General features: G+C 46.0%; 1 protein-coding gene across 2 annotated transcripts in view; it reads right to left on the bottom strand.

Moving 5' to 3' along the window:
* MYO7A (myosin VIIA) overlaps positions 1-24,664 on the bottom strand; it is a 100,333-nt gene that overhangs the window by 49,626 nt on the left and 26,043 nt on the right. For both annotated transcript variants that reach the window (XM_066369237.1, XM_066369245.1), the window contains exons 5-15: positions 21,757-21,941; positions 20,629-20,750; positions 20,409-20,551; positions 20,030-20,143; positions 13,484-13,637; positions 12,028-12,104; positions 11,296-11,415; positions 10,369-10,511; positions 9,149-9,359; positions 8,518-8,653; positions 575-681 (exon numbers count right to left, since the gene is read on the bottom strand). In XM_066369237.1, coding sequence (XP_066225334.1) covers positions 575-681; positions 8,518-8,653; positions 9,149-9,359; positions 10,369-10,511; positions 11,296-11,415; positions 12,028-12,104; positions 13,484-13,637; positions 20,030-20,143; positions 20,409-20,551; positions 20,629-20,750; positions 21,757-21,941 — 1,512 coding nt within the window. The remainder of the gene's footprint in view (positions 1-574; positions 682-8,517; positions 8,654-9,148; positions 9,360-10,368; positions 10,512-11,295; positions 11,416-12,027; positions 12,105-13,483; positions 13,638-20,029; positions 20,144-20,408; positions 20,552-20,628; positions 20,751-21,756; positions 21,942-24,664) is intronic.

The following is a 24,664-nucleotide window of genomic DNA, read 5'->3' as shown; positions in this document are numbered from 1 at the left end:
GGCTGGGGCGTCAGAGGCACCTGGATAGGCACCAAGGGGGCAACGGCTCTGCTCTCCCTGCAGAAGCCGTGGAGCAAGAGGAAATATGGAATAAAAAGTCATTTGATCCTGCAGGAAAAAGTCCACCAGCCTACCTAAGTCTAGGGACAAAGGAAATATAGAGGGCGGGACATCCCCTACCCCTGTCTAGGGTCCAGGACTGGCACAAGTATATCCCTGATGCCATTTCTGTGAACATCTACACCCACCCATGTCTTTACGGCTGGATGTGCTCCCATTAGCAGCAGGAGGTCCAGGTGGAGAGGGGGGACCAGCATGGTCAACTAAGTTCTGATCAGGCTCTGCTCTGTGACCTCTTATGTGACCCTCGTCTGGGCCTTGCACCCCCCCCCCCATCAGTTCAAAAAGACCAGATGGGAGGACCTTGAACACCCCTCCTGGAGCCACAGGAAAGCACTGCTCCTGCTCTGCAGCTGGAGGAATTCAGCTGAAGCCGTTGGACAAGGGGTGCCTAGACACTAGCCTTGCTTCTGAGGACCCTTCCTCCCCAACGGAAGCCCTGCCCCGACGTTACCATGGCGACGTCAGCCTGGAAGATCTGCTTGATGAATTTGTTCCTGGAGGAGTGGACCAGCTGGATGATGTCTCCGTGCAGGGTGTCCCGGTTCTTCTCCAGGAAGCCTGAGCAGCAGCAAAGGGTGGTCACACGTCGCCAGCTCCAGCAACCTCCCGCCCCCGCCGCAACCACCTGACAAGACTCAGCCTAACTCCAAATCCTCAGCTTAAAATTCACTGAGTTCACCCACATCCGTGTTACAGTGAGGCACGCGGGGGCCTGGAGAGGACTACTGCTGACCCGAGTTCACAGAGAAAATGAGGGCAGAGCGAGAAGCAGAACGCTGTCTCCCCAACCACACAGCCCTCCTTAAAGCCTGGTTAGAGAGAAGGGCAGGAGGTCTTTCCCCGGGAGGGAGTGGGGCACCTTCTTAACTGAACCATCCCAGTGCCTGAAATGCCAACCTTGGTCTTTTACACAAAGGTTACAAAAGCTCCTGTTAAGTAAGTGTGTCACCTGGGAGAGAATACATGTTGATCAGGTATCAGCTAATAGTAAAAAAAATTAACTAAAAATAGCTTGCCTTATGTTTTACAAAATGCCCTTACAGCTCCGATGTTCACAACTGCCCCTGGAGATGTGGGACAAGCGGGAATGATCTTCTTGTCTCACGGGGGAGTAAACCAATATTCAGAGAAGCTAAGCAAGATGCCTACCACCACACAGTGAGCCACAGTGGTAAGACTTAAACCCAGGTACTCTGGTGCCAGCCCAGAGAGGCTCCGCTTCCAGGGACTGGGGAGTTAGGAACTGGTTCAACCACAACAGAAAAACTGAAAAATACTCAAACACATGGAACTAAATAGCATGTTATTAAATAACGAATGGGTTAACAATAAGATCAAAGAAGAAATAAAAAAATTCCTAGAAATGAATGATAATGAGCATATATCAACTCAAAATTTATGGGACACAGCAACAGCAGTCCTGAGAGGGAAGTTCATAGCATTACAGGCATACCTTAAGAAGCTAGAAAAATCTCAAATAAACAACTTGACCCTGCATCTAAAAGAACTAGAAAAAGAACAGCAAGTAAAGCCCAGAGGTAGTAGAAGGAAGGAAATAATAAAGATCAGAGCAGAAATAAATGACAGAGGCTAAAGAAACAATACAGAGGATCAATGAAACTAGGAGCTGGTTCTTTGAAAAGGTAAACAAGATTGATGAACCTTTAACCAGACTCACCAAGAAAAAAAGAGAGAGGATTCAAATAAATAAAATTAGAAATGCGAGTGGAGAAATAACAACTGATACAACAGAAATACAAAATATTGTAAGAAAATACTATGAAGAACTATATGTCAAAAAACTAGACAACCTAGATGAGATGGACAAATTCCTGGAAACATATAATCTTCCAAAAATTCATCTGGAAGAATCAGAAAACCTAAACAGACCAATTACAAAAAATGAGATCGAAACAGTTATCAAAAAACTCCCAAAAAAGAAAAGTCCTGGGCCTGATGTCTTCACAAGTGAATTCTACCAAATACTCAAAGAAGAACTAACTCCTATCCTTCTCAAGCTATTTCAAAAAAATTCAAGAGGAAGGAAGACTTCCAAGCTCCTTTTATGAGGCAAGCGTAATTCTGATTCCAAAACCAGGCGCTGGAGTAGGCAGACGTACCAACATCTACCTCCCAGAACCAAAGTGGATTACAAACTAATTTTAAGAACTATCATCTGGAAAAATCAACTTTGGACTAAACTAAGAGGACTCTTCAACCAAGGAACACTGAAGAAGCCACACCGAGACTGCTTAGTGTATCCCAAGGTTCTCTTTACCAAGCCACAGTCGCAGAGCTCCAGGGAAAAACAACCTGGCCTCATCTCTGCAGGCAGAGGAGAACAGAAGCTCCATCTCCACACATGCTGCAGATGGCTTTTCCAGTCTACCTGAATCATTACCAGCTAGAAGCAGCGGTCATTGGGACTTGGACATGAGCTCCAAAGTATAGAATTGTGACAACAATTCCAGTGCCATTCGGACTTTTCCTGGATGTGGACTTTTCCTGGACTCCTGCTCCTTGTGACAGCTCCTAACAGACTGAACTGGGGTTGGGTTGCATTTTTCAGGGATTTGGCATGGTGCTGGGGCCAACTTGGACTTGGTGAACATGTTAAGGACACTACTCTTTTATGGATTCTTGCTGTATTGGCCAAGAGTTTGCTTAAAGGCTTTAATCACTGTAAAAAAAAATAGAAGACTAGATAAAGAAGATGTGGCACATATACACCAGGGTATACTATTCAGCCATAAGAAATGATGTCATCGGATCACTTACAACAAAATGGGGGATCTTGATAACATTATACGGAGTGAAATAAGTAAATCAGAATAAAACAAGAACTGCAGGATTCCATACATTGGTGGGACATAAAAACGAGACTAAGAGACATGGACAAGAGTGCGGTGGTTATGGGGGGGGGGAGGAAGAAGAGGGGGAGGGGGAGGGGAAGGGGTACAAAGAAAACTAGATAGAAGGTGATGGAGGACAATCTCTCTTTGGGTGATGGGTATGCAACAGAATTTAATGACAAGATAACCTGGACATGTTTTCTTTTAATATATGTACCCTGATTTATTGATGTCACCCCATTAAAATAAAAATTGATTTATAAAAAAAGAAAGAAAATTATAAGCCAATATTCCTGATGAATTTAGATGCTAAAATCCTCAACAAAATATTAGCAAACCAGATCCAGCAATATATGAAAAAAATCATACACCACAATCAAGTGGGATTTATTCTTGGGAGGCAAGGCTGGTACAATATTTGCAAATCAATCAATGTGATTCATCACATAAACAAAAGGAAGGAGAAAAACCACATGATAATTTCAATAGATTCAGAAAAAGCATTTGATAAAATCCAGCACCCATTCATGATCAAAACTCTCAGCAAAGTGGGAATACAGGTAACATACCTCAACATGATAAAGGTCATCTATGACAAACCCACAGCCAACATCATACTCAATGGGCAAAAATTAAAAGCAATCCCCTTAAGATCAGGAACAAGGCAGGGGTGCCCTCTCTCACCACTCTTATTCAACATAGTTCTGGAAGTCCTAGCCACAGCAATCAGACAAGAAAAAGAAATAAAAGGCATCCAAATTGGAAAAGAAGAAGTAAAATTATCATTATTTGCAGATGATATGATATTGTATATAGAAAACCCTAAAGTCTCAGTCAAAAAACTACTGGACCTGATAAATGAATTCAGCAAGGTGGCAACATATAAAATTAATACTCAGAAATCAGAGGCATTTTTATACACTAACAATGAACTGTCAGAAAGAGAAATTAAGGAAGCAATCCCCTTCACCATTGCAACCAAAAAAATAAAGTACCTAGGAATAAATTTAACCAGGGAAATTAAGGACTTGTACTCAGAAAATTATAAAACATTGATAAAAGAAATCAGGGAAGATACAAACAAGTGGAAGCATATACCGTGCTCATGGTTAGAAAGAATAAACATCATTAAAATGTCTATATTACCCAAAGCAATTTATAAATTCAATGCAATACCGATTAAAATACCAATGACTTACTTCAAAGATATAGAACACATATTCCAAAAATTTATATGGAACCAAAAAAGAACATGAATAGCCTCAGCAATCTTGAAAAGGAAGAATAAAATGGGAGGTTTTACACTTCCGGATATCAAGTTATACTACAAGGCCACTGTACTCAAAACAGCCTAGTACTGGAATAAGAACAGGCATATAGATCAATGGAACAGAACAGAGAACCTAGAAATAAACCCACACCTTTTCGGACAACTGATATTTGACAAAGGAGGTAAGAGCATACAATGGAGTAAAGATAGCCTCTTCAACAAATGGTGTTGGGAAAATTGGACAGCTACCTGCAAAAAAAGGAAACTAGACCACCAACTTACACCATTCACAAAAATAAACTCAAAATGGATAAAAGATTTAAATGTAAGCCATAAAACCTTAAGCATCTTAGAAGAAAACATAGGCAGTAAGCTCTTTGACATCTCTCGCAGCAATATATTTGCCGATTTATCTCCACGGGCAAGTGAAATAAAAGACAGGATAAACAAATAGGACTATATCAAACTAAAAAGCTTCTGCACAGCTAAAGACAACAAGAACAGAATAAAAAGACAAACTACACAATGGGAGAACATATTTGACAGTACGTCTGATAAGGGGTTAATAACCAAAATTTATAAAGAACTTGTAAAACTCAATACCAGGAAGACAAACAATCCAATCAAAAAATGGGCAAAAGAAATGAATAGACACTTCTCCAAAGAGGACATACAGATGGCCAATAGGCATATGAAAAAATGCTCAACATCACTAATCATTAGAGAAATGCAAATTAAAACCACAATGAGATATCACCTCACACCAGTCAGAATGGCGCTCATCAACAAAACAACACAGAATAAGTGCTGGCGAGGATGTGGAGAAAAGGGAACCCTCCTGCACTGCTGGTGGGAATGCAGACTGGTGCAGCCACTGTGGAAAACAGTATGGAGATTCCTCAAAAAATTAAAAATCAAACTGCCTTTTGACCCAGCTATCCCACTTTTAGGAATATACCCCAAGAACACCATAGCACTGTTTCAAAAGAAGAAATGCACCCCCATGTTTATGGCAGCATTGTTCACAATAGCAAAGATCTGGAAACAGCCCAAGTGTCCGTCAGTGGACGAGTGGATTAAAAAGCTTTGGTACAGCCCTGGCCGGTTGGCTCAGTGGTAGAGCGTTGGCCTGGCGTGCAGGAGTCCCGGGTTCGATTCCTGGCCAGGGCACACAGGAGAGGTGCCCATCTGCTTCTCCACCTCTCCCCTTCTCCTTCCTCTCTGTCTCTCTCTTCCCCTCCCGCAGCCAAGACTCCACTGAAGCAAAGTTTGCCCGGGTGCTGAGGATGGCTCTGTGGCCTCTGCCTCAGGCACTAGGATGGCTCTGATTGCGGCAGAGCGACTCCCCAAGATGGGCAGAGTATCGCCCCCTGGTGGGCATGCCGGGTGGATCCCGGTTGGGCGCATGCGGGAGTCTGTCTGACTGCCTCCCCATTTCCAGCTTCGGAAAAATACAAACAAAAAAGCTTTGGTACATATATACTATGGAATACTACTCAGCCATAAGAAATGATGACATCGGATCATTCACAACAACATGGATGGACCTTGATAACATTATACTGAGCCAAATAAGTAAATCAGAAAAAACTAAGAACTATATAATTCCATACATAGGTGGGACATAAAAATGAGACTCAGAGACATGGACAAGAGTGTGGGGGTTACGGGGTGGGGGGGGGAGGGAATGGATTGGGGGAGAGGAGGGGCACAAAGAAAACCAGTTAGAAGGTGATGGAAGATAATTGACTTTGGGGGATGGGAATGCAGCATAATCAAATGTCAAAATAACCTAGAGATGTTTTCTCTGAACATATGTACCCTGATTTATCAATGTCACCCCACTAAAATTAATTTAAAAGAAAATTTTATATTATGCCCTTGTATGTGATAGTGTTGTAATCCCTTCGCAAGGCAATTTGACACTAGCTCTCAGCATATGCGTTTCCTTTGATTTAGCAATTTTGCCTCTAGAAATATATGCCAAAGATGTACTCACACATGTACACCGCTATATGCACAAGGATGATTTTTTGAAGTATCGGATGTATTAAAGCACTGGACTAAGGAGAAAAAATACTGAATTTCTATCAGTAAGTTATTGGTTTTATAAGAATGGTAAATATCCCTACAGTAAAAATATTCTACCAAAAAATAAAGTATATTTATATGGCCTGATATGGAAAAAATATCTCAGAGTCATTAAAGGGATAATGCAAGGTGCAAAAAATGTAAAAAAAAAAAAGTTAAACCCAGATACCCTGGTGCCAGCTCAGAGAGGCTCTGCTTCCAGGAACTGGGGAGTTAGGAACTGGTTCATGGGTTGGGGGGGGGGGCTTGCTAGGGTGGGACAGGAGGCGGGTGCCCAGGGGCTGAGCATGCCTGAGAGGAGGGACGCTGCAGAGAAGCAGCAGCAGCTGCCCGCAACACTCAGGCTGCCCTGGCTGGTAGGCGGCTCAGAGACCCCGTGCTGGGCTGCCCACCGGCCTCTGAGGAGGGGTGTGCTGCCGGAGGCACTCGTTAGCAGAAGAGTAGGCTCTGGAGCTGGGGAGTAATTGTAGGGCTCTAACTAAAGCTCTAAGACAGATTTACTATGGGACCCTAGGGAAGTCCCCTTGGGCCTCAGCTTCCTCATCTGTGAGATGGGAACGACAGTACTCATAAGCTATTGCTTCTCTTCAGATCTCCTAACAATATTCATGTCATAAATTAAATGCTGGCTTAAAAAAGTACTTTGTGAACCAGGAAATGCTGGTAGAATTGCGTGAAGCAGCTGAAAACTGGTTTGTGTTCTTAGACAAGTCATTTCACTCTCTGGATCTCAGTTTGCAAATCCATAAAAGTAGATAACCCTCATGTTCCCTCCAGATCTATAACTCCACAGTTTTGTAACTTCATGTAAAGTTCACTCAAACTTCACTTCCGTATCCTCAACAACAGCAGGAAGGCTGGTACATAATAAATGCTCAGTGAATGTTGGTTGAACTGAACTGAAAAATACAATCCCCTATTACTTTAAACAACAGACTCATTGGTTTGCCCAACAGTCCTTCAAACTTAATGTTGGCTTCCTTCTTGCTAACAGCAGGGTGAGATCTCTTATCCAATACTTTAAGGAGGGCTAAGCCTTCAGATTCCATCCCTGTAGCATGGCTCACTGATACATTCTACTGCCTCTGGACCAACTCAACAAGGAAGTACTAAACCAATGGCTCTTTGCTTATTTGTTTTGAATTTCACTGGCTTGGGTGTGAGTGGGACCTTTTGGGGCTGGATGGCAGAAACTCAGTGTAGACACATCCCACAACTGAGGCCCATTCGAGGGTAGCCCTTTATACAGGGTGGGAGGGGGGAGTTGGCTAGGACAGTCTGCAGGCTTGTGACAGACCCTGTAAGAATTCTTAGTGGGGTAAACTTGACTCTGTTCTGACCCTCTTCTTGACTTCTAGCTTGAAAATGAACCCAACTGCATGTCCCAGGAGGAAAGAAGGGCATCCTCTAGTCTAGAAGGTCACACTTAGTCTCGTTGCTGAAAGAGTCTTGGTAGGTAACTGGGTTGGTTCTAGGCTTGGCTTTGCACCCGGTGGGCTATGTCATGTAAGGATAACTAATCCCTCTTCTTACGAGCCTCAGCTTCCCATATGCACAGAAGAGCATTGAGCCCATCCCAAAGAAATGAAAGCAGGGACTCAGACAAATACTTGTATACCATGTTCACAGCAGCATTACTTGCTAGCCAAAGAGTGGAAATAGCTCAAATGCCCATCAACAGATAAATGGATAAAGAAGACACACACTACAACAGGTATCATGCTAAGTGAAATAAGCCAAACACAAAAAGACAAATATTGTATGATTCCACTTACATAAGGTACTTAAAATAGTCAAATACTTAAAGGCAGAAAGTAGAATAGAGGGTGTTAGAGGCTGGCGGGGACAAGGGGGGATGGGGAGTTGCTTAATGGCTACAGAGCCAATAGGGGGATTAATAGGCTCTGGAAATGGATAGCGTTGATAGTTGCATTATATTGTGAATATACTTAATGCCACTGAATTGGAGACTTAAAAATCATTAAAATAGTAAATTTTATATGATATATTTTTACTACATTATTTATTTTTTAATCTCCAAAAAACAACAACAAAATATTGGTCCCAATGTTTCCTCTCTGTATTGCAGGACCTGGCTGGTGTTTGTGTCCTGGGCTGGAGAAGGTGAGGGAGGGAGGGGGCACAGACAAAGAGACAGCCACCCTGGCCAGCTGCCTGTACCTTGACTCTCATAGTAGACAATGCCAGCAAAGTGGTTGATCCCAAACTGGGTATCATGGTTGTTCTTGGGAGGAATATAGTTCGAGTTGAGCTTGTGCTGGGAGTTCAACTTATGCAACATGGTGGTATCCGTGCCCTGTGGGAACCAAGGGGCAGCTGCTGAGCCCACCTCTCCCCTCGCCCCGCTCTCCACTCCCCCTACTCTCCGACAGGCCCCACTGCCTGTCCTGACCCATGTCTTTGCACCCCTTCATCTGTCTTTCTCAATAACTTCCATCCCTTTATTTAGAGCCCACAGAGGAGCTCTCTGGGCCTCCACTTCCCCATCTGTTAAGTGGGTGAAGTACAATCCAGTTTAGAAAATCTATTCCCAGGAGTCAAACCACAGGAGCAGTCCCTCCCTCACTCCAAGAAGTAGTCAGTGTCTAGAGCACCTATTCTGTGCCAGCTACATGCTTAGATCTTCATCGTTTGGTGCAGGGCCCAGTGGACGTAGGTGATTTCCAAGTGCCCGATGGATGCACTTGAGTTGGGCCCAGAGCCCCCCTGAGAGGTGGGTGTCTTCAGCCCCATTTTGTAGATGAGGAAAGCTGAGACTCAGTGTGGAAGATCCGCCCTGCCACAGGCCCACCTTGGGGAACTTGCTTTCCTCGTCGATGAGGGAGATGATGTTCATGGGCTTGTTGGCGATCATGTCCAGGGCGTCCTGGTTGTCGGTGAACTCAATGTGCAGCCAGTCGATGCTCTCCAGGTCGTACTCCTCCTGCTCCAGCTTGAACACGTGCCGCACGAAGAACTGCTGCAGGTGCTCATTGGCGAAGTTGATGCACAGCTGCTCAAAGCTGGGGGAGGGGTGCACAGGGGACACGGTATGAGTGGGTGCCGTTCAGGCGCTGCCCCACCACCCTGCCTCCAGGGACAGCCTGCCCTTGGGCACACTGTTCCTGTCGTGCACCCCAACCTCTGAGGTGGGACGGGATTGTCGGGTCCAACCCCGTCGAGGTGCAGGAGAGGACACCAAGGCCCAGTGAGAGCAGAGCACTCCCCCAAGGGTTCTCAGTGAGTCAGAGGGAGAGTTGAAGCTAGGGCCCAGGACCCCAGTTTAGGCCCAGTGGGGAGTGCTGGCATATGGGCACCAGCCCCCTGGCAGAGCACCTGGGAGGGGAAGAGCCGAGGAGCTGGTGCTAGGGGGGGTGGGTGCATAGGAAAGATCTGAAGCGTCAGTGGGACCCGGGAACAGGGCTGATGAGATTGGGAAGCAGAGCCCTGACAGCGAACATCTCTGAGCTACCAACTCAGCGCTCTCTCGGGTGACACTCCATGTATACAATGTAGGTGTTTTGGTAGGGTGAAGAAAGGGCTTTGAGACATTCAAATATCACAAGAATTGAAGTGACTTGTCAGGAGTCACGTAGCTAGCAAGTGGCTGCCTGGACACCTGGGCCTGCTCCAGTTGTCTGCCCCTCAGACAGCCCCCCAAAAATGTGGGACCCCAAGCATGGCCAAGATCCCCATCTCAACCTTGGCTGAGGCTCAGCCTCACCTGCTTCAAGGTACCTTGCAGCTTGGGCACCAGGCAGATCGGCAGTGGGGCCTGGAGTGTCCTTGATGATATAGGAGCCTCCCCCCACCCACCCACCCCCAGCACTACCCCCTTCCTCAGCTGGCCTTGGAACTGGAGGAGATAGAAGGGAGGGGAGAGGTCCCACCAGGATGACTGAAGCCAAATTTCTAGCAGCCTGGCAGGGTATGCATGGAACCAACTAAATGTAGTTTGAAGAGAGGTATGTGACATTTCTTATGTCTGTGTTGTGAAAAATAATTCCCACAGGGCAGAGTCTCACATGTTACCTGTTCACAGAAAAGTTCTCAAAGCCAAAGATGTCTAGGAGTCCAATGGACCGGCGAGAGTTCTTCACTTCCTGGGAGGGGGGCTTGTAAATCGCAGCATTTATCTTGTCTACAATCCACACGAAGAGCCGCCCATAGATCCCCTGGGAGGCAGAGTGGCAGCATCAGGCACTGGGCCCAGCCGCATCCTCCCATGGAGACAAGCTGAGCTCCTGGGCCCTTTCAGGCCTTGCTCCAGCCCCTTCAAAGATCGTGTTCTTAGAAACTCCCAAGCCTTTATTCAAGGTGTTCCCTCTGCCTGCAGCAAGCTTTTCTGCTTGAAAAATTACTACTCATTTTTCAAAGCTCCTCCAAAAATCCTGCCCTGACCTCACAGTTGGGGAAGGAAGCCCTCCATTGGGCTCCCATTTCTCCATCCATCTCTGTCTCCCCATAAGCTCTGAATATCTTGAGGGCGTCAGAGCCCAACACAGGGCCTACAGCCGGGAAGGGCACAATGGATAGCAAATGTGTGACTGAGAACAGGAAGGATTCAGCACCCTCCCCACCTGTCCCCCTCTTCAGTATCGTCTCTGAAGAGACCAGAGAAGATGTCCCTAGGCTGAGAACAGCACAGCAGACAGAGTGCCCAAAGGATATGACCCAGCATGAGGCCCAAGGGTCTGGAGATGCAAGCAGGCCAGGATAGAAGGCATGAGGGAACCAGAGCTGGCAGGGCCCCTAGAGGGTACAATTCCTAGCTTCTTGTGGGACTCAAGAGAAGGCAGACTCTTACCCAGGCCCAGAGACAGCCAGAGACGGAGTGTAGGCCCAAACCAAGGCCATGGTCCAGATGCCCACCAGCTCTGTGGACTTTTTGGCTCCTGCCCATCAACAAACCACCCTCCCAAGGGGAGGGAAGAGCAGATGGCCACTCCACAAACCCACCTTGACAAAGGCATCTCGAACATCCAGCGCCTGCTCCCTGCTGAGAGGGGTGGACACCGTCTCCCCACGGGTGATGAGGGTGCGGCTGGTCAGGCAGTTCATCAGGTCTGGGGGGTTTACCTGGTGGAGCAACATCCAGCAGTTCACCCAGCTACCTGCCAGCCGGTCCCTCCCTGGAAGCCCCACCATACCTAGAAACCCTCTCCCACTTCCTAACAGGCCTCACTCAGACTGTTCCTTCCACTAAGAATGCCGTCCCCCAACCATCAAATCCCACCCAAACACTGCCCGGAAGGAACTGCTCTCTCTTTGATAACCCCCTCCAGTCTCCCCAGCATGTTACTTGTGCCTCCCAGGACTGGCTTTTACTCTGGCTTTATTCATCCCAGTTTTCCAACCCAGGGCAGAGCCTAGTAGTATTTGCCGGAAGTCTGACAGACTGACTGACTCAGGGCCTGCAACCCTGGTCCCCCTAAGCCCTCACTGTCCCCAGGAGCAGCAGGGCTAAGACAGGCAGTGCAGCTCCCAAGCTCTGGGCCTTGCTCCTCCTGGGGACCCATGTTCGGCACAGAACCTGCACACAGTAGGTTCTCAATGTTGACTTCCCAGAACTTTCCCAAACAGAGGCCCCAGCTCATTGGGCCCCACATGCCCACTTCCTCAGCCTGAAGTCAAAACTGCCACTCTGAAAGAAACAAAAGCAGCCATGGGGGCAGAAGACTGGGCACCGACCTCAAGCAAGGATGCAGCTGTGGCCAGGGATGTGGAGAAGAGGACCTCGCAAGCATCCAGGTTTTCAAATGTTCGGGCTGTCAGCAGCAAAGGGGCAAAGCATCAGGCAAGGGAGGTTGGGCACAGAGGCAAAGGGGCAATCTAAAGGGACCAAATGCCATGTCTGCTCTTAGGGGACCCACCCTATCAACAAAGGACATCTTATTGTGATTAAATGTTTCTCTGGGTCACCTGACCTGTGGTGGCTCAGTGGATAGAACATCGACCTGGAATGCTGAGGTCACCAGTTCAAAACCCTGGGCTTGCCCAGTCAAGGCACATATGGGAGTTGATGCTTCCTGCTCCTCCCTTCCTTCTCTCTCTCTCTCTCTCTCTCTCTCTCTCTCTGTCTCTCTTCTCTAAAATGAATAAATGAATGAATGAAGAAAGAAAGAAAGAAAGAAAGAAAGAAAGAAAGAAAGAAAGAAAGAAGAAAGAAAGAAAGAAAAAGAAATAGACATATTTGAAAGACCAAGACTGTAACAATTATATATAAATGTTTCTCTGGGTCAATATATGTTTGATGAACGCTCTCATCACCAACTATGGGCACCATGAGTGTAAAAATTGTGTATCCAACACATAGTTCTACACCTGGCACCTAACAGCAGATGCTGGCAGTCACACCCCTCCACCCCCAACCTCCACTTCAGACTCCCAGAACGTCAGTGGGTCTTATAAGATAGGTTTTATGAGCTTGCTTAGCTTAGTGCCTGATACTATCTGTCCTTCCCCAAATGTGCCTGCTTTCTCAGGCCCCAGAGCCTTGGCATAAACCCTTCCTTCTGCCTGGTGTAACCTTTCTTCATGTCTCTTAGTCTTTTAAGACTCACTAGACTTTGAGCTCCTTAGAGCTAGGATTAATTCATTAAATAAACTTTCCCAGAGGGACAGTTCTGACTTAAGATCAGGGTCATGCTCTGTCTAGGGGCCATGCTGGGTACCAAGGGCAAGAGCAAAGTGAGACTTGGTGCCTGCCTTAGAGGACCACCTGGGAGCCTGGCACATAGTACATGTCCATGGAGTATTGGATGAGGGAACATGTTCTCTTTCCTTGCTTTTCCCTTTTTCTGAAGATGACCATGTAGTCATCACACCTTAGTATAAATTAATTCAAAATTTTATTCTATCTCCAAGGCATCTATCTGACTTAAAAATAAGACATCCTATCTGGAAATGGTCTCAAAGGGCCAACAGTCAATCCCCATTACGCTTTATCTGTACATCTTTCTGGTGGAATTTCAGCACAGTGAAACCACACCTGAGGCTAGCAGATCAGTTCAAATCTACCACCATCTCCCGAAGGTACATGCTGAGACAAAAACTGAGCCACCATACCCCTGGACAGCTAGGTGTCATGCTGCCCTTGGCTCTCGTGCAGGGTTAGGGGGAGTGGTACACCATGCAGGCCCCTCACCCTCGTACTGCAGGTTGCCCAGGTGCAGGATGGAGGCCAGGAGCTTCGAGATCTCCCAGTTCTCGGTGTCAGTGAACATGAGCACCTTCATGGCAGAGCGGATGTTGGCATACTCCTGGCTGTCCTCCCGGCCCTCACAGGTTATGCAGTTACCCTGGTGGGCAGGAGTGGGAGAGTGGATGCAGGAGGGCATCAGGCTGGCCCTTGAGAAGCAGTGCTGAGCCCATGGGCCTTCACTGCCAAGCCAAGCCAGCCTGGGGCTCCTAATGAGCATTATGACTCCTCCAGAAAGTCTAGAAAGTTCCTAGTTGGGCTTCTCAAGAACACATTTCCTATATCTGGAAACCCTGGATGCCCCCTAGCTTCTCACTGATGCCAGGCCTGGTCCACCACCCAGCTGGAAGTCTTAGCACCAAGGCCCTGCCATGCTCTCCTTCCTCCCATGGATACCCACCCACAGGGGCTTAACAAGTGCAGCCTGAGGAGGAAGGAGCATTGGCAGGACTGCCCCATTGTGTGTGCCTGTAAGACCTGTGTGTGTGTTTGTGTGTGTGTGTGTGTGCACCACGTGCGCACATGCTACAAGGGTGCCAGGCCCACCAGCTACAGGAAGTGTCCAGGAAGACCTGTTACACCGAGAACACACAGATACACACATACATGCACCTTCATTGTCCCACATCCCTCAGGTGCCACAGCCCACATTTGTGTCCATGAAGCTCAGTAATAAGATCTCTCCAGGACTAAGGAAGCTAGTGTCTCCCAAGCCAGACTGCTGTGTGGATGGCTTCCCACTTAGTTCTGAGAGGCAGCCATGGCCCTGGGGCCCACTTCTCCATGGTGGCCTGCCAGAAGCAAGAGACTGGCACCAGAGCCCTGCAGTTAGCAAGCTCTCAAGTATGAAGCCACAGCAGCCTATACCCTACAATCCTGGGGGCCTGGCAGAGGTCCCAGTCTTTACATCCTTAAAGACACAACTAATAGCATATATGTACAGGCAGGTTCATGTGCGTGTACACATGAATGTGTGTGTCTATGTGTTCCTGCATCTAGGATATCCACACACATTAAAGAATGTGAGACAAGATGACATCAGAGTAATGGTGGTGTGAAAGATACCCCTGATCTCTCCCTTTGAACTTTCAACATACTGACAACTATAACGCAGCAAAGGAACCCCTGCTGGGTTCACAGGCGCACCTGAAAGATCCATGCACTGAATGGACTAAAGGTGGGACAGGGTGAAAAGGGGGGCAGAAGATAAAATGCATTCGCGGTGGGTTTTGGAGAGTAGAGGAGACAAACCTAGAGGAACTGGGGGTTTTTCTCTGTCAGAATGCAAGGAGGAGGGAAGCTCAGGCTGTCCAGGTTTTGTCTGAGGGATACAGAGAAGGAAACCCAGAGTGACTGGGTCTCCTTCTGCCAAGAGGAGTAGTGAGATAGAGGGGCAGAGGGGGACATAAACCAAAGTGACCACAGTGAGGGCTCATGGCCAGTGTTCCCACAGTCTGCCTGCAGCCTGCACTCAGCAGAGGCAGAGAAAACTAAAGTGCGACCCCAGCCTCCCAGATCCCACCTCCCTCACCTTGCGGTACAGAGAGTGACAGAGACAGACCACACAGCTCGCTCTTCAGAGCTACCCTCTCCCCTAAAGAATAGAGGTGCTCCATGTCTGGTCCCCAGGTTTGTTGAGACGTGAGGAAGAGCGTCTGGAAACCTGAGGTTGCCACTGCTAGAGTTGTAGAGCCAGAAAGTTGAAATCATAAAGCCCTCACAACATGCCCCACCCACCAACATGACTGCAGCCCCACCTACATCTTTGCAACAGTGAAAGTGACATCAACATCTCAGCAGACAGCCCAGGAACTTCACAGAACTAAAAGTTATAATACAGAGACACCTACTAGAAGAAATCTCTCAAACCCAAAATTTATTTTTCCTTTCTTTTTTGCTTTTTTTTCTTATTTTTTTCTTTTTCTCTTTTGAGTTTCATTTTATTTAATTTTTATGTATTTTATTCTAACTTTTTGGTGTGTGTTTTGTTTTTGATTTTCTTGTTTGCTTTCAAACTTTTTTCCTGTGATTTTTTTTCTTTGTCATAATTTTTAATAAAATATTTGTATTTTTATTGTAGTTTTTATTTTAATGTTTTTTGTTAGGATTCTTAACAATACCACTTTCAAATGCCATAAAGGAAGAAGAAATTGAATACCATGGCTAAACAAGACAAAGACACCAGTTTAGAAAGAAAATGAAAAATCTCCAGAAAAAAAAAATCTCAATCACATAAAACCTTGGAGTTAAATGATAGAGAATTTAAAATTGAAGTTCTGAAAATACTCAATGAGATGCAAGAAGACACCAACAGGGAACTTAATGAGCTCAGAAAACAAATTAATGAAAAAAACAAACACCTCACCAAGGAGACTGAAACTTTAAAAACAGAGATGAAAAACTAAATACATGAATTGAAGACTGAGGTAGAAGTTTAGCTAATAGAACAAGCCAGATAGAGGAAAGGATCAGTGACATTGAAGCTAAGGCAATTAGGGATGCCACAGAGAGAAGAGAAGGGAGACTTACAAATTAAAAAAAAACAACTGAGAGAGCTCTATAAGAATTGCCTCACTTCATTAGAAAGAAAAATATAAGAATAATGAGTATATTGAAGGAGAGGGAGAAGGGAATGGAGAGCTTATTCAAACAAATAATTGATGAAAATTTTCCAAGCCTATGGAAAAAGAGCCTCAAATCCAAGAAACAAACAAGACACTGAGTTACCTCAACCCAAATAGACCTATTCCTAGACATATTGTAATAAAGCTCTCAAAAATCAATGCCAAAGAAAGAATCCTCAAGGCAACTAGGGAAAAGAAGAACATGACATATAAAGGAAAGCCCATTAGGTTATCATCAAACTTCTCAGCAGAAACTCTATAAGCCAGAGGAGAGTGGACCCAAACATTCAAAGTACTGAAAGAGAGGAATTACCAGCCAAGAGTACTTTATTTATCAAAGTTATCTTTCAAATAAGAAGGAGAAATAAAAACATTTGCAGACACACAGAAGTTGAGGAAATTGATCACCAGAAAACCCCCACAGCAGGAAATACTCAAGGAGGTTATTTGACAGATACAAAGAACAAAAAAAAAAAAAAAAAAAAATCAAAACTACAAGTAAAAGTTCCAACAAGATCACAATAAAAACAAGGATAATCTGTGATGGCAATAACATAAAAGGGGAGAGGATAAAAGATCTGTGATAGCACAGGAAGACAGAATGAAGAAGCACTCAAGACAAAGGACTCTTGTACATATGAACATTTTTCTCTTAATAAGCTAATGGTAACCACCCACAAAAAAACCTCTACTGAAATACACAACTAAAAAAAAAAAAAGAAACAAGGGAAAGAAGTATGGAATGCCACCAAACAAAAACAACTGACAGAAACAAAAACAGAAGAACCAAACAAGACACAGAGCTACTAGAAAACAAAACATACAATGGCTATAGGAAATCTTCAAGTGTCAATAATTACCCTAAAGGTAAACAAATGACTCACCAATAAAGAGGCACAGAGAGCATATTGAATCAAAAAGCAAAACCCAACTATATGCTACCTTCAAGAGACACATCTAAGCTGCAAGGACAAAAGTAGATTCAGAGTGGAAGGTCTGAAAATGATTCTCCAAGTAAATAATTCCAAAGAAAAGCAGGTGTAGCCATACTCCTATCTGACAATGCTGACTTCAAGACAACAAAGGTAACCAGAGACAAAGATGGACTTTTCATAATGATAAAAGGGACATTGTATCAATAAGACATAATACTTCTTAATATATATCCACTGAACCAAGGAGCACTAAAATATATAAGATATCTACTAACTGATCTAAAAAGAGAACTAGACAAAAACACGATTATACTTGGAGATTTCAACACATTATTGACAGCTTTAGATAGATCATTCAAATAGAAAATCAATAAAGAAATATTGGCCTTAAATGACACTCTGGACCAAATGGACATAATAGACAGTTACAGGACATTTCATCCCAAAACATCAGATTATACATTCTTCTCCAGTGTGCATGGAACATTCTCAAAGAGAGATCATATGTTGGCTGCAAAATTTACATCAACCAATTCAGGAATACAGACAAATGAAAATGACAACACAACATATCAAAATTTCTGGGAGGCAGCAAAAGCAGTAATAAGAGGAAAGTTTATATCATTACAAGCTTATATCTAGAACAAGAGAGATACCAACTGAACAATCTAACATCACATCTTAAGGAACTAGAAAAAGAAGAACAAAGGCAACCAAAGTCAACAGAAAAAAGGAAATAGTAAAAATTAGGGCAGAACTAAATGAAAAAGAGAACAAAAAAACTATAGAAAAAACAATACAAGAAAGAGCTGGTTATTTTAAAAGTGCAATAAAATCAACAAACCACTGGCTAGACTCACTAAGGAAAAAAGAGGAAGGACTCAGATAAACAAAATACAAAATGAAAGAGGAGAAATTACCACAGACATCATAGATATACAAAGAATCATAGTAGAATACTATCAAAGATTATATGCCTCCAAATTCAACAACCTAGCAGAAATGGATCAATTCCCAGAACTATACAATCTTTCTAGACTGAGTTACAAAGAAGTGGAAAACCTGAATAGACTTATAAGCAAGAAGGAAATAGAAACAACTATAAAAAACTTTCCCCAAAACAAAAGTCTAGGACCAGATGGCTACACTAGTAAATTCTACCAAACATTCAAAGAAGATTTGGTACCTACCCTTCTCAAAGTCTTCCGAAAAATAGAAGAAGCAATATTCTCCCTCATACCAAACATGGCAAGGACAACACAAAAAAGAAACACTATAGACCAATATTTCTAATGAACACAGATGCAAAAATCCTAAACAAAATACTAGCAAATCAAGTACAACAACACATTTAAAAAATAATACATCACGATCAAGTGGGATTCATTCCAGAAGCCAAGATGGTTCAACATATGGGAATCAGTCGATATAATACACCACATCAACAAAACAAAACAAAAATCATGTGATCCTCTCAATATATGCAGAAAGGCATTCAATAAGATACAACATCCCTTCATGTTTAAAACACTCAATAAAATTGAAATAGAAAGTATCCCAACATAATAAAAGCCATATACAACAAATTATCAGCTAATATCACACTAAATGGTGAAAAAATAAAAGCTTTTCCTCTAAAATCAGGAACAAGACAAGGCTGCCTACTTTCTCCACTCTTATTCAACATAGTTCTCTGGAAGTTGGCCATATTACCCAAAGCAATATGTAAATTTAATGCAATCCCCATCAAAATCCCAATGTCATTTTTGAAAGAAATAGAACAGAAAAGTACCAGGTTTGTAAGGAATCATGAAATATCCCGAATAGCCAAAGCAATCCTGAGGAAAAAGAATGAAGCTGGAAGTATCACACTATCTAACTTCAAATTATACTATGAAGCCAGAATAATCAAAACAGCATAGTATTGGCAGAAAAACAGACACACATACACACACACACCAATAAGACAAAACCAAGAGCCCAGTAATAAAACCACATGGATATGGACAAATTATCTTCAACAAAAGAGCCAAAAACACACAATGGAGAAAAGAAAGCTTCTTCAATAAATGATGCTGGGAAAATTGGAAAGTCACATGCAAAAGAATGAAACTTCACTACAGTTTGTCCCCTTGTGCAAAAATTAATTCAAAATGGATCAAAGACCTAAATATAAGATCTGAAATAAAAAATTACATAGAAGAAAACATAGGTACTAAGCTCATGGACTTTGGCCATAGAGAACAATTTATAAGTTTGACCCCAAAAGCAAGGGAAGTAAAGGCAAAAATAAATAAATGGGACTATATCAAACTAAGAAGCCTCTGCACAGCAAAAGAAATTGACAACAAAATAGATAGTCAACTAACTAAATGGGAGATGATAATTTCAAACAACAGCTTATATAAGCGGTTAATATCCAAAATATATAAAGAACTTACAAAGCTCAGCAACAAACAAGCAAGCAATTTAATTAAAAAATGGGGAGACTCCCCCTCCTGTAGCCATGGCTCAATTGGAGGGAATTCGCCCCAGGTGTTGAGGATGGCTTCATGGCCTTGCCTCAAGTGCTAAAATAGCTTGGTTGCTGAACAATGGAGTAGCGGCCCAGATGGGCAGAGCATCTCCTGGTTAGGGTCGGGGCACATGCGGGAGTCTGTCTCTGCCTTCCAGTTTCTCACTGAATTACAATAAAAAAAAATGTGTCTGTGGTGAGAATTTGTCTAGATGTGTGGGCAAGTGGGTGTGTTTCCCATGTGGGAAACAGGCCTTATGGCCCATGCAAGCCAGGAAGGCTGGGGCAGGTCAGGGGTCAGGAGAAAGCCCACATGGAAACCCCCCGCACTGGGCCTGGAGCTGGGGAAGGGCTGGGTGGGCTGTCCCCACCTCACAGGGGTGGATGCTCCCTCCCTGATGCCCCTGCAGGGTCTCACCATAGCCAGGTAGTTGTAGTCCGAAGCCTGGCCCAGGCCCAGCTTCTTCTTCTGGTCTTCACTCATGCCCTCCAGCATGCAGTAGAACACGTGGTAATTCCTTTCATCAGGGGCCTGAAAATGTGGGCACAGGTGTCGGCACAAGGGCAGGAAGGCAGGAGGAGGCCACCAGGAGTCAGACAATCAGGAGGACTAGAAACATGGATTGCTATTGTAATAATTGGGTCTATGAAGAAGTTCCCATGATGGTTTCATGGTAGGATTTCAGGCACAGGCTAGCAAGCCGCAGCCTAGGGACAACTGGGGCTATAGACAGTGTAAATACCACACAACACTGTGTCCGGTGCAGGGACAGTTCTGCCCCTGGGCTTGGGCCCACCTGGCGGCAGACGCGTGACTTCTCCAGCAGGTACTGCTCAATCTTAGCACCCTCGATGGCACCCCGCTTGTTGAAGTGGATGTCAATGTACTTCCCAAAGCGGCTTGAATTGTCGTTGCGGATGGTCTTGGCGTTCCCGAATGCTTCAGGGTGGGTAGAGGGTCACGGGCAAGGTCAGCCCCCACCCAGCCACCCAGCCCCCTGCGATCCCTGGCCCTACCTTCCAGGATGGGGGTGGCCTCCAGCACCTGCTGCTCGATCCAGGAGTGCTGCCCACTGATGGCCGCCAGGAACTGCAAGATCAGCTTTGTGCTCTCTGTCTTCCCTGCCCCAGACTCGCCACTGCAGAGGACAGCCAGAGAGAAGCAGGGCCTGTCACAGTCTGCATTGCCCCCCTCCCCACAGGGCTTCAGCCCAAGCTGCTCCCCCCACAAGCCCCCTCCCCCAATCTGTAAAACGGGCTGACAGTACAGACAGTGTTGGGATTCAGCCGGTTCGCACCGGTCCAGCAGAACTGATACCTAATTTATTGTTGAGTTCGGCGAACTGGTTATTAAAATGGCACTTATAATCAGGGTTCTCTTTCTAAGGTGGGTGCCTGGGCAGCCGCCCCATGTAAAAATCACAAATTTACATTCTTTACTCTTTTTTAATATTCATCTACACAACAGTGTATTCTAAGCACCTATAGTAATGTTCACTCCGTCCACAGGTAAAAAAAAAAATTGCAAGTGAGGATGCCAATCAAGAAGCAATATGGAAATATCTTTAAACACAGTATTATTGGTTTTTGTCAGGTATTATTTAATATTTTTTCATTACTATTTTAAAACTCTTTCTTATAATAGATATAATCTAGTTTGTGTACCTCTTTATTGTTCTTAAGTATTGAATGCATGAAATAATAAACTACCTTTCAATATATCTTTTTTTTATACTTAAAACGGTCTTTAGGGCAGAGAATCGGTTGTCAGATTATTTGAATCCCATCATTGAATATAGACCTTCAAGGGCTGGAGGAAGGTAAAGGGGCTCATCGCTCTGCCACAGCCGAAGGTTACATGCCTTCGCTTTCATTCAGACATGCACACCACTCCTTCCCTGCTTGCCATAGAGCACGGCACGTATAGGACGCTTGATCGTGCTTTGTTCTTTCACCCTCTGCCCAAGAAAGAACAGGATCCTGAGCTTTCAACTGACCGTAACTTAACAGGAGCCAGCAGTAAATAAGGTTGGCCTCCAAAGCTAGCAAGCGCTTTGGTAGCATTAACAGAGATGTAAGACCTGGGAGTCAGCTCTCTACATTATGAGGTATTATGGAGCTCCACACTGCTGCTGGGCCACCCACCTGATGATGCAGCACTGGTCACGGCTGTTGCGTTTCATGTTGAAGTAGCAATTGTCGGCAATGGCAAAGATGTGTGGGGGCATCTCCCCAATTTTCTTGTTGGTATATTGTCGGATGTGCTCTGGTGAGTAGATGGAGAGCAGCTGGTAGGGGTTCACAGCCACCAGGATGGAGCCCGTGTATGTCTGTGAATAACAAAGAACAGGGAGCTCACCACTTCCCATGTGGGAGGCTCTGACTCCAGAAAGCTCTCAGGTTCTGCCTGCTCCATCCCTCTAGAAGAGACAGCACTGGCTTTGGAGTCACATGGTCAGAATCCTGCCTCTCTATGATTTGAGGGCAGGTCCTCAAACCTGTATTGGGTCTGGCTCAGAGAAGGTGTCAGTGACATTTGATGAAGGGAAAAAGGAAATGAGGACAGAGGGCAAGAGGGTCTCTAAGCCTTGATGTCTTTATCTTTATCTGTAAATAAGCATACAACAACTGTTTATGACACTTAAAGAAAATTCATAGCACATGGAAAGTACTCCTCAAATGCTGGTTCTCACCTTTGCCTCCAAGCCCTGCAGCCCAAACTTTTAGAGTCAAATTCTAAAACAGAAAACAGAGGGAGTGGAACCAAGCTATAAAAAGCTGAAGGGGCTGGAGTAAGTGACTTAGGGGCTGTGTGGGCCCCAGTCCCTGCAGCACTGCCCCTGTGCTCTGGGGACGGAGCACCTCCAGACATCCTGGGCAGTGCAGGCTCAGGGGCCAGCTGCACCTCAGAGAGCCTTCTGGGGCCTTCTCTCTGGGGGTTCCTCTCTTAGTGCACAGATTGCTGCCTGTGTGCAACATTTCCTGCTGTGGGCCCGGGCCCTGCCACACGGGAGACAGCAAGCCCACTAGAGCACAGGGGACAGCAAGGCCACCAGGGCACAGGGGACAGCAAGGCCACCAGGGCACAGGGAAGCATTCAGCCCTTACTTCGCCCTCCTCCTGACCTGCCCCACCCCCAACCTGAGAAAGTCAGGCCCAGCCTGTAACTGGTGATGGATGCCTTGACATCTGGGCCCAGACAGGCTGAAGAAAGATGTAACCCACAGAGGAGGTGACAGCTTCACCCATGCCCTCCCTCTTAGGGTTTGGCACCTCCCACCAGAGCCACAGCCACACCCCAGCAGCCTCAGTCCAAGGTGGTCAAGCAAGAAGGGCACCGCTGCTGGCACCAGGGAAACTGCCCACCTTGGGGGCCAGATGTGGCCATTTGAAGACCTGGGCTGGGCACCTGCTGCCCAGGCTCTCGTCCTGGTTCTGCCTGGCCTGGGCTGGGAGACCTCGCTACCCATCACTGGGACCCAGAGGGCTCTCCTCTCCCTGCCAGGCTCTTCCTGCGAGCAGCTCATGCCCCAAGTAGCTGGGCCTCACCATGCCGACCAACTGATCATGTGCAGGAGCCCCAGCCGGAATAGATGGGGTGGAACACTGGATGGGGAAGGAGGCTGGAGGGAGCAGCCAGGCCGAGCACATGTGGAGAGCTTGGCCACACTCACCCGCCCGCCACAGTTGGTCTGAGGCTGGAAAGTGAGGAGCAGGAGGAAAGGAAACTGGTTAGTGGGAATAGGGAGATAAGGTCCTTCTCCACCAGCAACACCCAACATAGCCTGGAGCTGGGTTAATTTCTCAGAACAGAGCCTGTTGACCTCTAGTCCCAGGGGCACCTCTGCCACCTTCCCCTACAGCTCAGCACTGCCCAGCTGTGGAAACCAGCTAGACTCTGGTCTCTGGATGGAGAAGTGACCACAAGGAATAACTCTTTGGCAGATACCTTTGAGTCTCTAAGGTTCAGTTTACTCATCTGTAAAAGGGAGGTGGTTAACATGCACCTCCTAGGTTGTTATAAAGACCAAAGGGCGTCACCTTCAACAGGTGCCTAGTACAGAGCAACTGTCCATAAGTGCCACCTTCCTTTTTCCTTAATACCTTCTTAATAATGTGATGCCCAACCACCTGGCCCATGAATACCACATGGCATGAAGCTGGCTCCATGCAGTCATTCAAAAACTCTTCTCAGAGACACGTGGGGTGGCTGACAGCCCAACACTGGGAGCCAGGGAAGGAAAGCCTGGGAATGTGGAGCTCAGAGGAGGCCCACGGATTCCTCAAGGTAGGGGGTGTGGGAGAGAGGAAGCGGAGCTCTCTCAGTGGGAATCAAGCACAGAGGCATGAAAGGTTGCGACATTTGGGAGGTCTGCTGGAGAAAGGTCACCCTGGTAGCAGTGGGAGGACGAGAGCAGCTTCAGAGGCTGGAGGCAGAGACAGTATTTCAGACCTAATGAACCAGTCAGCGGGGATGGCAGTCAGAGCCAAACAGAGGTGGTCTAAGAGCAGGTTCCATGACCAAGTGTGGGGAAGGGGCAATGCCAGAGAGGGCCAAGGGCATGCTAAGACATTAGGAGAAGCCTTCCTGGGTCTAGGCCTTGACCCTCTTCTCCCACCAGGGTTTCCACAGCCCTCTCCACTGTGCCCACAGTCCAGAGGGCCCTCCTGAGCATCAGGGCTCTGAGTTCCGTGCTTCCTGGATGTCCCCAGTTGATGTCCACCGGCCTGTCCAGAGCAGAGCTCCTCTCCCTACCAAGCCTGCTCCTCCTCAGACTTCCAGCTCAGCCAACAATGTCACCACCACCTTTCACCAGGAAGGGCAGGACCTGGGAGCCCCCTTGACACCTCCCTGTCCTTCATGCAAGCCCACCTCTCTCCATCAGCTTGGCTAGCCCCCTGGCCAAGCCCCTCTCTACTGGGCTCCCAGGTTCCACTGCTTCCTACCATCTACCCTCCTCTGTGAACAAGGTCAGCTTTTAAAAATTCTGACCATATCATCGCCTGCTGAAAATGCTCAGGCAGCTTCCCATCACCCCAGACAAAGCCCCTA

The sequence above is a fragment of the Saccopteryx leptura genome, chromosome 1 (assembly GCF_036850995.1).
Source record: "Saccopteryx leptura isolate mSacLep1 chromosome 1, mSacLep1_pri_phased_curated, whole genome shotgun sequence".
NCBI lineage: Eukaryota > Metazoa > Chordata > Mammalia > Chiroptera > Emballonuridae > Saccopteryx > Saccopteryx leptura.
The sequence above is the reverse complement of the archived record's forward strand: the minus strand, read 5'-3'. Positions and strand labels throughout refer to the sequence as shown.